The 12,310-nt window shown below is 42.0% G+C and overlaps 2 protein-coding genes across 2 annotated transcripts in view; both read left to right on the top strand.

Moving 5' to 3' along the window:
• Positions 1-12,310, top strand: part of CNIH3 (cornichon family AMPA receptor auxiliary protein 3) — a 207,689-nt gene that overhangs the window by 78,391 nt on the left and 116,988 nt on the right. The window lies entirely within an intron of this gene.
• LOC142491922 (keratin, type I cytoskeletal 19-like) lies at positions 1,097-5,736 on the top strand. The gene is made up of 8 exons (XM_075594722.1): positions 1,097-1,573; positions 1,667-1,749; positions 1,921-2,077; positions 2,462-2,623; positions 2,977-3,102; positions 3,467-3,687; positions 4,226-4,260; positions 4,980-5,736. Exons 1-8 carry the CDS (start codon positions 1,160-1,162, stop codon positions 5,039-5,041), a joined length of 1,260 nt encoding a protein of 419 aa, XP_075450837.1. The 5' UTR covers positions 1,097-1,159; the 3' UTR covers positions 5,042-5,736.

Below are 12,310 nucleotides of genomic sequence, written 5' to 3'. Positions count from 1 at the left end.
ACTTAAAGGCCAGCGGGCCAATCCCCGGCGGGGGTGTGAAGGTCCTGCCCCTAATGAGTGAATGCAAGTATAGTTTGCAATGAAAGGCTGCACAGCTGCAGTAGATACCAGAGGGAGTATGTATTGCTTTGAGTGAATCCAGGCTGCAGCAAACCTCAGGAAAGCTGTTCCAGAACTGCACCGGTCTGCAAGGTAAGGTAACCAGTAAACCGTGGAGCGGATTCCTTACACTCTGCAGACAGACACACACAAACTCTGCAGTCACGAACACTCACTCTGCTCCCAGACACACAAACACAAACTCTCCCTCCTCACTGTTTCCTGCGCTGATCTCTCTGCAGGCAGCGAGGAGGTGGAGCCACTGCCTCGCTGATCTCTCCTGTCCAATCACCTCCCCTGTCTGAGAGCTGCACTGACAAGGGAAAGCTGATTGGATAGAAATAAAAACTTGGCAAGGAGAGCAGGCATTTCAATACTGCCAGGAATTAATAGCTTTAGCCTATAATATATAGTACAGCACACTTCAAAGCATTTTAAGTGATCACTTTGCCCTTCACCTTAATTATGTTATATTATTTTCACATTACAGTGCATTATATTGTGAATCATAATAAATTGAAGCATTTAAAGAAAAATAAATGTCAATATTTTCCAAAATTAACTAGTTTCCACAAAGCAAACTACTAAATCAGGATCCAAGTGGCATTCATCCCACCTACATTGTCATCAGAATCCTCCTTTCTTGAGAAACACATTACTTCTAAACACATGAATAAACATAGTGTGAATTAAATAATTAAGTGCTTTATGCAGGTTTTTATTCACAGCGCATGTTTTACTTCTTCTTTGATGTTGTCATGCACTTTTGTACAATTATGAGGTAAATTATCCCCTCTGTTGTGCAGCATTGTAACAAAATGGTAAACTGCTGTGTCCCTTAGCCGCCCAGATTGTCTTTGATTTCTGAAGAATCTTCCAAATTGTCTAGACTTGGATAAAGCGTAATGTCGACATGATGCATAAAAAAAGTACACTTCGTTCAACAACCCCTCCCACCCATACTTTCTATAAAAGGAGACAGTTGGATAGGGAGCTCTTATACTTCACTTGCTGATCAAGCTGCAGTGTCCTTCCATTTGGATCCAACTTTAGCATCACTATGAGCCACTGCAAAGCCCACAAAGTCCATCATGGCGGCTCACACATTTCCCATCATGGAGGATCCCATCATGGAGGGTACGGAGGTAAAGGCATTTCCAGCTCCAAACACTCTTCTTTCGGTCATGGATGTGGCTACGGAAGTGTACATGGTGGCTCTAGTCATGGAAGCCACTTTAGCAGCTTTGGGGGTAACGGTGGTTGTAAGAATGATGGCCTGTTCGGCATCAATGAAAAGGAAACCATGCAGCTTCTGAATGACCGACTTTCATCTTACCTGGAGAGAGTGAACTCACTGGAGCAGGAAAATGCCCAGCTGGAGAGAAAGATCTGTGAGTGGTATGCAAACAATGCCCCTAGCTCATCCCCTGACTTCAGTCAGTACTACAGTGTTATTCAGGAGCTCCAGTGTCAGGTACATTCAAGTTTATTTTTTGGAAATTAATCAGTGTTGCACTGACTAAAAGATGAATATGAATTCACTGCCTGGTATGTTTTTTTTTTTTAGATCTCTGCAGCCACTGTGGAGAATGCCAGGATTGTTCTGCAGATAGACAATGCCCGACTGGCTATAGATGACTTCAGAAACAAGTAAGTGTCATGAATATTATGGAGAAATAATTGAACGGAGGGATGAATAAGAAGATCAGATAAGAGGAGTACATCTAAATCTCCACAAAGGTGTACAAGGTACACACGTTTAAGGGTTTGTGTTTCCTGGACTGTGTAGCCCTTAATGTCATTGTCCTGCTGTCTCACAAGGTATGAGATGGAGGTCAGACTGAGGAACAATGTTGAGGCGGATGCGAACGGTCTGCGCAGAGTCCTGGAAGGGCTGAACATGGAGAGGTGTGACCTGGAGATGCAAGTTCAAGGCCTCCAGGATGAACTGCAGCAAATGAAGAGTAACCATGAAGAGGTAATGTAATAGAATGGAACTCAGGATGATGGGGTTATGTATGAAACCATTAATATTCCTGTATTTGTGCGGTGCAAGAATGTTTTTTTTGCCAGCATGATGTAAAAGAAAATGTCTCATCCTACATTTGAAACACATCTCTTGGATACTGGGGTTAGCCCAAATGCCGGCCTGGCATTTTGAATTGGCAGATACAAATTCTAATACAGTAATCACTCCCAACATTGTGCACTTAAAAAACACATTGACGTGCAACATGAAATTGAAGCTACTTCCACCAACATAATAACATAAAATTCTTCTGTGAAGCTTGATATATAATAGCCCCCATAATGGCACATTGCTGCTCCTCCTGATTCTCATCTTCATCTTGTGCCCTTGCAGGAGGTGAACTCTCTGCGCGCTCAGCTGGGCGCCAGAGTCAACGTGGAAGTGAACGCTGCTCCATCTGCGGATTTGAATAGAGCCTTGTCTGAGATCCGAGAGCAATATGAAAACATGATGGAGAGGAACATGAGGGAGGTTGAGAACATGTTCCTTCAAAGGGTAAACACATCGCTTTCATTCCAATATTTAAACAGCTCACATCAGATAATGATAAATGTTCTCTGAAACAGTCAAACTCAACGTTCATCGTATGTCTTACAATCTAACGTGGTACCTGAGGCTGAATAAGATACGGTGACTTATCTATGTTTACTACATGAGTACCGGTATAAAAAGCAGCGCTGGAACCAACAACTCTATTGACCCCCCTAAATTTACTATTAAGATTAGATAAAAGGTGTGGTATTTGTATCACCACATTTCTAAATATAAAAGTCACCTAACTCACAGTGCAGCTACTGTATGTCAGATATTATTCCATACGTCTCTTTTCTATTTCTATGTTCTCACAGAGTGAGGAACTGAATCGTCAGGTGGCGTCCGGTTCTGAACAGATGGAGTCAGTCCAAAGTGAGGTCACCGAGTTGAAGCGCTGTGCGCAGAGCCTGGAGATCGAGCTTCAGAGCCAGCTGAGCATGGTATGTTTTAGCACTCATATTCCTCGATTATTGCGCGGTATCACTGTTTAGGTCTATGCAAAGAACACTGGATAACTATACATTGGTTTGGAATAAGTAGCGGATGCAATGTTATTATGGCATACAGATATACACTGCGTTATATAAAATCTCTTTTGAAGCCTACATGTACGCTCAGTGGTATACACATATTTACTGCTTAACACACAGACTCTCCTACTCTCCATCAATCATACATATTTATCATCTACTATTTCCCATTCTCCAGCATTGCATATGCTGATATATTTAGTATTCAGTACCGGACTGTGCTACTGTGTTAAATACGGATTTCCCCCAATTGCACAATGTTACTCTCTTGCAGAAATCAGCCCTGGAAGGCAGCTTGGCAGAGACACAGGCCGGTTACAGTTCCCAGCTCAGCCAGTTACAGGGCATGATCAACAACGTGGAAGGGCAGCTGGGCCAGATCCGATCTGATCTGGAGAACCAGAACTATGAGTACAGAGTTCTCATGGACCAGAAGACACATCTGGAGATGGAGATTGCCACATACAAACGCCTGCTGGATGGACAGGACATGCAGTATGTAACAGTGTCCCATAGACCTTAATTATGGAATGAATAAGACATTGGAGGAATGGGGTTATTTCACCATGAAAGTGCATGGGGTAGTGTGTATATATATATATGAAAGGATATTCCAAAACCACACACACAGTTATAATGCATTCCAGTATCAGTACCTATGTAATCCAGAGAGTATTACAGTTATTACGTGAGGCCATTTGTTAAGTGCCTACTTCTTTAAACTAATATAATGAACATAAGCTTATTACTACAAAAGTATACTCTATATAGGTATTGTACTGTATGTCTTTATTTATATAGCGCCAAAAGTGTACTCAGCGCTTCACAAAGAATACAGTACAGGAAATTATAATAATACAATAAGTGCAATATAGGTTTTGCTTTGCTTTGGTAATAAATAACCACTCAAAGCTATTAAATCAATCAGGACAACTCATTAATATTAATAACAGTATGATTGCAATTGCTTATTTTTTAAACTCGTGTGCTTAAAACCAACCATAACTATATAAACGTGTGTTTTTCTATACAGCATTCCCCAGTGCCATTCCTCAGGAGGCAGCCATGGTAAGTGCAAAGAGATATTAGCTACAAAACCATCACAAAAATGTTCAAATCACTATATTAAAGCAAAAACTCAAAACTGTTCTACATGAGATACTTCCAAATGGAACACAAAGAGGGAAAAGAGAACATTGCAATAAAAGTCGTATTTAAAAGTTGCCCATTGATTTATGTGACACATATTCAGATGAGTTTTTTTGCATTCATACACAAGATAAAAACATATATTCTATAAATAAATCGCAACGGAATAAAACATGACTGATAAAAGGAATACAGAGCCTGAAATATGGGTGTTTCTGGATAGAAGTGGAGAAAATGCTTGGCCAATCACTTTAGCAAAACTGCAAACTGATGGTGAAAATGTGTTATTTCTGAGAAACTTTTAGCCCTTAAAAATTCTGCAAACTGGTTTGCCAAAAATTGATTTTGGTCTCAAAAACGTGAAAAAGTTTTCTGCTGGAATAAGCATATTTTATATTTCTTTATCTCTGAGAAAAGGCCAAGTCACGCCACGAATTAAGCGCGGATAAAGTAATTACATTTCTCTTGGTGTGTGAATATTTAGGTTGTACACTTATCAAAGGTAATTGCACCAGGGCTGATCCCCAGGGAACCCTTTGTAAGGACTCCTAAGAATGATGCAGTATACTGTACTATATTTCCCGCATGCTAACACACAGTACATTGTGATTTGAATGCAGTATGTCTTTCCTTTCCAGGATCTCACCACAGCAATTCAGTTCATCAGAGCACAGAACATGGCCAGAAAGCCAGCTGTTAGAAAAATCTGACACTTCTGGGGGAGAAATGAAGGCGTAAAACTACGGAGAAGAAACGGCGAACGGAGAACGGAATTATTTGCTGAACTCTCCAGAAGTTAATGATTCATTATTGTCTGTGTTTGAGAAGTCCAAGCTAACCTGTCTTTCTGATCCTTAGCATATGTTCAGTAGGAAAGCAGACCTGTAGGTGATATGGGGCACAGAGAATGCTTGTGGTTTTGAGCTCAGGTGTATCTCACCTTTTGGTCTGCAGTTTCCCAGCTTGTAAAGGTGTCAGCATTTCCTGTAATGATGCACCTCATGCTTTTTAAGTATTGCATTTAAATCTTGCAACATTGTGACTCCTTACAGATATAAGCAAACCAATACAGGAAATATGCTTAATATGAGTAGGGCCATTAGGATAAAGCCACAGAGAGCACGAGGTTAATAGTGACAATGTTACCCACTGGGGGATATATTCTTCCAAAATAAACACCCAGAATGGGTGTGTTAACTATAACCGTAGTATTATTATATCACGTACTTCTGATCCATGCCACTGCTATTGGTTACAATGCAGTTGGGCTGTGCCCACAAGCTATCCCCTTTCCTATTTTGTGACGTGGTATATACAGTATTTCACCTCGCATGTAATGCATCTTTTTACTCATTTCTTCAATAAAACATTTGTTTGTCTCATTGCAAAATACAATACTGTCTAATGTGTTTCTTAGTGTTACTGTAAACTGGTTGCAACTATACACTAATTCCTATGAAAAACAACCCAATATCACAACCCATACAATATCCAAAAGAATTAGAATGATGTAATTTTTTTAAACCACATTTTATTGAACGTTTCCCATTTGTATACATATATAAATTCTTAGTGTTATGTATTAGTAGTGCTATTAGTACGTTTACAATCTTGTTTGAAGGGACATCCTTCATTGTTGACTATACATAAATCGTAAAATATAAAACATGTAATCTGTCTCCCTGATGCCATCTCTGGCTTTGTGTGTGATAAAACATTTGTTTTATGCACTATGCGAAAGGATACAACCAAAAAGATTTGTGAACATATGGAAAATGGTTTTAAGCTAAATTGTAATTAAATTGTTACAGAATTTTGGAATTCAAACTTTAAAACGTACAATTTATAATCCTAGGTGGAGTCATTTCTAATTAACTGGTAAGGTCATCTTACTGTGACTCTTTTTAAGACTTAAACCTTGTTATCAATCTAAAACCTTCATGTAACAGGGACTTACCCCTGTTAAGAAATGTGCCTCTAATCCAGAAGTGTGCTGGTTAATTGCACACCTGCAATCAACCAACCCCACCTGCCTAATCAGAACTCAGCAGAAAAAGCCTGTTCTGAGACACACAGGAAGAGGATTCCTGAGTCTCACCATTGGGGGCTGAACCAAGGAAGGACAGATGTCTTGAGCTACAAAGAGACTGCACGCTGACAGCAAAACAAAGGGGACAAGATTCTAAACCTGGATTCTGACATTGCCTTAGCACACAAGGGTGCGGACCCAAGAGAGCAGAGAAGCCTCCCCTACTGCTAAAAGACACAGATTAGACTTTCTTATGAGATTGTTGCATAGCTGTATATATGTATATATATTTGGGCTGGTAAATAGCTTAGCTAGCCACCCAGTCAGAGAGGGCTGAGCTACATGTGTAGATAGTCTTCAAAGCGGAGATAGGTTTTTTGTTTGGCTTATTTTCATATGTTTTCCTGTGTTAAAGGGACAGGCGCAATAAAGCCTAATTTTAGTTTCACTTTAAACAGTCTCCATTGCGTACCTCTGCACACGTCTCTTACACTTCAAAAAGTACAATGGCCCCTACCATGGTGTCACTTCATAGCCTTGGGATAATCTTCTACCAAGTATTGTATTAGGTGCAAATCACCTTCTTGTATTGCGACACAAGTATGTGGCCCTTATTGTCACTCTGAACCGCAACACAACAGTGGATAAACATGTAAAATTGGGTGAATGACACAAAAGTAGTAAGAGACAGGGTTTAGGAGTAACACAATATGTACATAATGTTAACACAAAGAAAGTATATTATCTTTAAACGGAGAAATAAATCAGACGGAGCCTTTGTATTGGGGCGCCCACTGGAGCATACTAGCAGACATGGCATGACTGCACAACAGTTCTGGACCAAGTTATAAAGCATTGGGGAGTTCAGGTACCTGTATTGTTTTGTATCCGGGTGAGTTGCTACGTGCAAGGAACACAAGGGAAAGGGGACGCTTAGTAGTTAGGTGCTCTTCACTGGGTGATAGAGTGGTTCATGGAACAGTTGGGGAACAGTTTGTTGCCACTACGCTAGCCTTGAAGCTTAGGAGATCCGCAGAGACCACAACTGTTTGCAGTTTGTACTTTTCTCTTGTAGGATATATGTTAAGTACATCCCCCATACCCTGGAGAGCCAAGCGCTCACTGTAGATGTGGTCTGTTGTTTCCAGACCATCTGGCAGCCTTTAGCAACTGTAAGGTTAGTGATTTTCTAAGACTATGCCCTGGGATGTAATCCCTGTTCAACAGAGTGATCCATGAGTCTCTAGGCAATGTGATAGAAAACGTGCTCTCAATTATCTCAACGACCTCGTCCCAGAATGGTCGAAAAAGTAAAAAAATTCCCCAATTCTGTAGAATAATCCCATAAAGTCCACAGCCCCGCCAACATTTGTCAGAGGCGCCGGGGAAGAGGGTGTGCAGTTTGGCTGGTGGGAAGTACCAACGAAGCATGACCGTATAGGAATTTCCCACTCATCATAGAAGCTTCAGCACGTCCGTAAAGCCGGGGACCCCTGTATCATAGTAATGCCATCTATAAATTCTATCATAGTGGTATCATCAGATTAAACGGGTCCATGGATGTCTGAACATAAGTACAGGGAGATAGACGCACTCGCATAGAATATTAGGGCTCAGGTGTTAGTTTAGGTTAGAGGGCTGAGGACTAAACCTGGGTTACCATGAATGGGAAGCTATTGCTAGCTCTATAAATCCATGCAGAGAAAGTTACATGCTGGTGTATGGAATGAGGGCGGACCAAGTGTCGGAGTAGAAGTCCTGCTGCTCTTGATCGTGGTCTTGTGAGAAACCGTGTAAGTTTATCTAAGGGAAAGAGTTAGACTGAGGAAATTAAGTGAGGGTTTACAAATATAAATCATATAAATACAATACTTGGTAGAAGATTATCCCAAGGCTATGGACAGGCGCCATGGTAGGGGCCATGGAACCTCTTGAAGGTTTTGGATTGAAAAGAAGATTTAGGTCTTAATAATTATAATAATAGCATGTTTTTGTATAGCGCTGCTAGTTATACGTAGCGCTTTACAGAGACATTTTGCAGGCACAGGTCCCTGCCCCGTGGAGCTTACAATCTATGATTTTGGTGCCTGAGGCACAGGGAGACTTGCCCAAAGTGACTTGCCCAAGGTCACAAGGAGCCGACACCAGGAATTGAACCAGGCTCCCCAAACTCTCAGTGCCAATCAGTGTCGTTACTCACCGAGCCACTCCCTCTCCTTAAAAGGAGCCCAGGTAAGGTGACTTTACCAGTTAATTCGAAATGACTCCACCTAGAGTTATACATTGTACGTTTTGAAGTTTGAATTCTATAATTCTATAACAATTTAATTACAATGTACCTTACGATCATTTTCCATATGATCGCAAATCTTCTGTGTCGTATCCTTCACCATAGTGCATTGAGTTAATCACACACAAAGCCAGAGATGGCATCAGGGAGACAGAGTACATGTTTTATGTTTTACGATTGATGTATAATCAACAATGAAGGGTGTCCCTTCAAACATGATGTAAACGTACTTCTAGTACTACTAATACATAACACGAAGAATTTATATAGATATACAAATGGGAAACGTTCAATAAAATGTGGTTTAATTGGTTTTTTTACATTACTCTAATTCTTTCAGATATTGTATGGATTGTGATATTGGGAAGTTTTTCATAGGAATTAGTGTATCGTTGCAACCAGTTTACAGTAGTGTTGATTTTCAGTTCTTCACTGGCTCTAAACAGCATGAAGTGTGCACCAGAAACCCTGTGGTAACGTGTTGTACAGAAGGATAATACGTTCCTGTGTGTTATAACCAGGGTCCGGTCATGTTAGCATAACACTAAGAAACACATTAGGCTGTATAGTATTTTGCAATGAGGCAGACAAAGGTTTTATTGAAGGAAGGAGTAAAAAGGTGCATTACATGCGAGGTGAAATACTGTATATAACACGTCACAAAATAGGAAAGGAGATAGCCTGTGGGCACAGCCCAACTGCATTGTAACCAATAGCAGTGGAATGGATCAGAAGTATGTGATATATTAATACTACGGTTATAGTTAACAACACCCATTCTTGGTGTTTATTTTGGAAGAATATATCCCCCAGGGGGTAACATTGTCACTATTAACCTTGTGCTCTCTGTGGCTTTATCCTAATGGCCCTACTCATATTAAGCATATGTAACGGGTATTCCCCCACCCAATCGCATATAGAGTGTATGTGAGGGGGAACCTATATGTTACCAGGTGTGGTGCGTTATACCTGTCAGACCCACAGGACGTCTGAGCCTCCGCTAGTGAGAGCCTGGGGTAAATATCTGGAACGTTTCTTGTCAGCGCCTCCACCTATGTGAGATTCTAGGAGTGTAGAGTGGCCCTCACATAGGAACATCCATAAAGTAACCAGCCCACACCAAAGGTTATGGCTAAAAGGGTTTACTATATGGCAAATAACACAACATAACATACTTCAACAATATGACATTGACAGTGTCCCTCTATAACACTAATAGGCACAACTACCCGGTCACCACGCAGGGCTTTGTACCCCACACGTTATATCAATAGTCCCAAATGTCCCACAATACCCCAAGTGAGTGACTGTTGGTAAAGTTGGTGCACTTGATGACTGACTGTACCTGCCCAGTGCTCCAGCACCTGAGGCTGTAGATTCTTCACAAAGGATCCGCCGCTCTGCGATCTCCTCTGTGACGTCCTGCAACTCTGCCTGGCGGTGGGTGACTCCTGCATGGAGTGATCCACCTTTGGAAAGTCTCTTGCTGCAGAGCCTGTCTGAGCCCAGACGCAGGCCGCGATCACTGAGTGCAACTGGCACGGGTGATATCACATAGAACTGGGTACTATAGAAAGCAACCCCCCCCCCTTTCACTGAAAGGGGCCTTCCCTGAAACTGCCAAACTAACTGTGTGGCTGCACTGCAAGCCACACTGTCTCTTCTTGTCAGAGCCCAGAGCACTGCAGCTGTGTCACTGACAAGACTCAGATGAGGGCAGGGTGCCTACCTAAGGGGCCTTCCCTATGAACTTAACCACTAACCTAGTGGGGAGTGGGGCTTACCTTGGCCTGGGGTGTCTGGGGCCTAGTACAGCAGAGCACTGCAGCTGTGTACACGACCTTCCCCAATCGTTTCCTGGATCCAACTGACAAAACCCTGTCTGCACACAACATTGTATCTTCTTTGCTGCAGGAGAAGCTGCCAGTTCTATTGGCTTCAATGCTGCCTGTGACCAGGGTGAAAGTGCAGTCCCCAGAGGCTGCTGGGAATTGTAGTTCTTGGTACAGCTCTTTCCTATGGGGACCGCGTGCGCGATCTTTACTGCGCATGTCTGAAGCTGTAATGGCCGCCGCTACTCTTAACTGCGCATGCGCAACTTCCAAGAGCTCTTGCACACATGTAATGGCCACCTCTATGCTTGCCAACCTCTGTGCATTGCACGGCACAGGCGCGAACTCCCGCGCCAACCTCAACATGGCCGCCGCGATTGCTCTGCTTACGCGCAAGCCTCCGCACATGCGCGAACACATTAAACATGGCGGCGTCCTGCCGCAGCTTCCACCGGGAGCCCCCAGGAACGCGCTCGCCCCCGCAGCAGCACACACGCAAGGGGGAAAGAAACCTGCAGACAGGGGGACTAGAGGGACCCTGGCTACACATATTTCCTGTATTGGTTTGCTTATATCTGTAAAGAGTCACAATGTTGCAAGATTTAAATGCAATACTTAAAAAGCACGAGGTGCATCATTACAGGAAATGCTGACACCTTTACAAGCTGGGAAACTGCAGACCAAAAGGTGAGATACACCTGAGCTCAAAACCCAAAAGCATTCTCTGTGCCCCATATCACCTACAGGTCTACTTTCCTACTGAACATATGCTAAGGATCAGAAAGACAGGTTAGCTTGGACTTCTCAAACACAGACAATAATGAATCAAGACATACAATACATACAATCATTAATTTCTGGAGAGTTCAGCAAATAATGCCGTTCTCCGTTCGCCGGTTCTTCTCCGTAGTTTTACGCCTTCATTTCTCCCCCAGAAGTATCAGATTTTTCTAACAGCTGGCTTTCTGGCCATGTTCTGTGCTCTGATGAGCTGAATTGCTGTGGTGAGATCCTGGAAAGGAAAGACATACTGCATTCAAATCACAATGTACTGTGTGTTTGCATGTGGGAAATATAGTATACTGCATCATTCTTAGGAGTCCTTACAAAGGGTTCCCTGTGGATCAATCCTGGTGCAATTACCTTTGATAATTGTACAACCTAAATACTCACGCACTAAAATAAATGCAATTACTTTCTTCCTGCTTAAATCGTGGCGTGACTTGGCCTTTTCTCAGAGATAAATACATATAAAATGTGCTTATTCTAGCAGAAAACTTTTTCACGTTTTTGTGACCAAAATCAATTTTTGGCAAACCAGTTTGCAGAACTTTTAAGGGCTAAAAGTTTCTCAGAAATCACACATTTTCGCCATCAGTTTGCAGTTTCACTAAAGTGATTGGCCAAACGTTTTCTCCTCTCCTCTCCTTTCCAGTAACACCCATATTTCAGGCTCTGGATGAGCGCTAGCATTAATTATTGAAATGCTAGGTGACTGTTGACTCTGCTGTGACTCGGTGCTGAATGATTTGACAATTGACAATTGATTTTGACAATTAGCAAACTTTGCACATCTGTACATCTCGGTATGTTTGGTTCATCCCATGATGCAATGCAGAAATAACTCACATTTCTTGAGTATTGTATTTTAACAATGAGGATTTTTTCCCACAGCTGCTTATGATAAATGAACCCTAATCACAATGACTCCTCCACAGGCCTAACATCAGTTCCCAAATCAATGTATTGTAGATTCTTCAGACACTGAATAAGGCCCAAAGACCCCATCCAATATGAGTGAAGTCTCTTACCCATGGC

Source organism: Ascaphus truei, chromosome 4, assembly GCF_040206685.1.
Source record: "Ascaphus truei isolate aAscTru1 chromosome 4, aAscTru1.hap1, whole genome shotgun sequence".
Lineage (NCBI taxonomy): Eukaryota > Metazoa > Chordata > Amphibia > Anura > Ascaphidae > Ascaphus > Ascaphus truei.
Note: the sequence above shows the minus strand (reverse complement) of the source record. Positions and strands in the feature narration are given on the sequence as shown.

Bases quoted from the DNA above. Each gene is read 5' to 3' on its own strand.
- LOC142491922 (XM_075594722.1), top strand. From the start codon at position 1,160: ATGAGCCACTGCAAAGCCCACAAAGTCCATCATGGCGGCTCACACATT. The intron at 1,574-1,666 runs GTACATTCAAGT...TTTTTTTTTTAG, and splicing joins TTCAGGAGCTCCAGTGTCAG to ATCTCTGCAGCCACTGTGGA. The intron at 3,103-3,466 runs GTATGTTTTAGC...ACTCTCTTGCAG, and splicing joins TTCAGAGCCAGCTGAGCATG to AAATCAGCCCTGGAAGGCAG.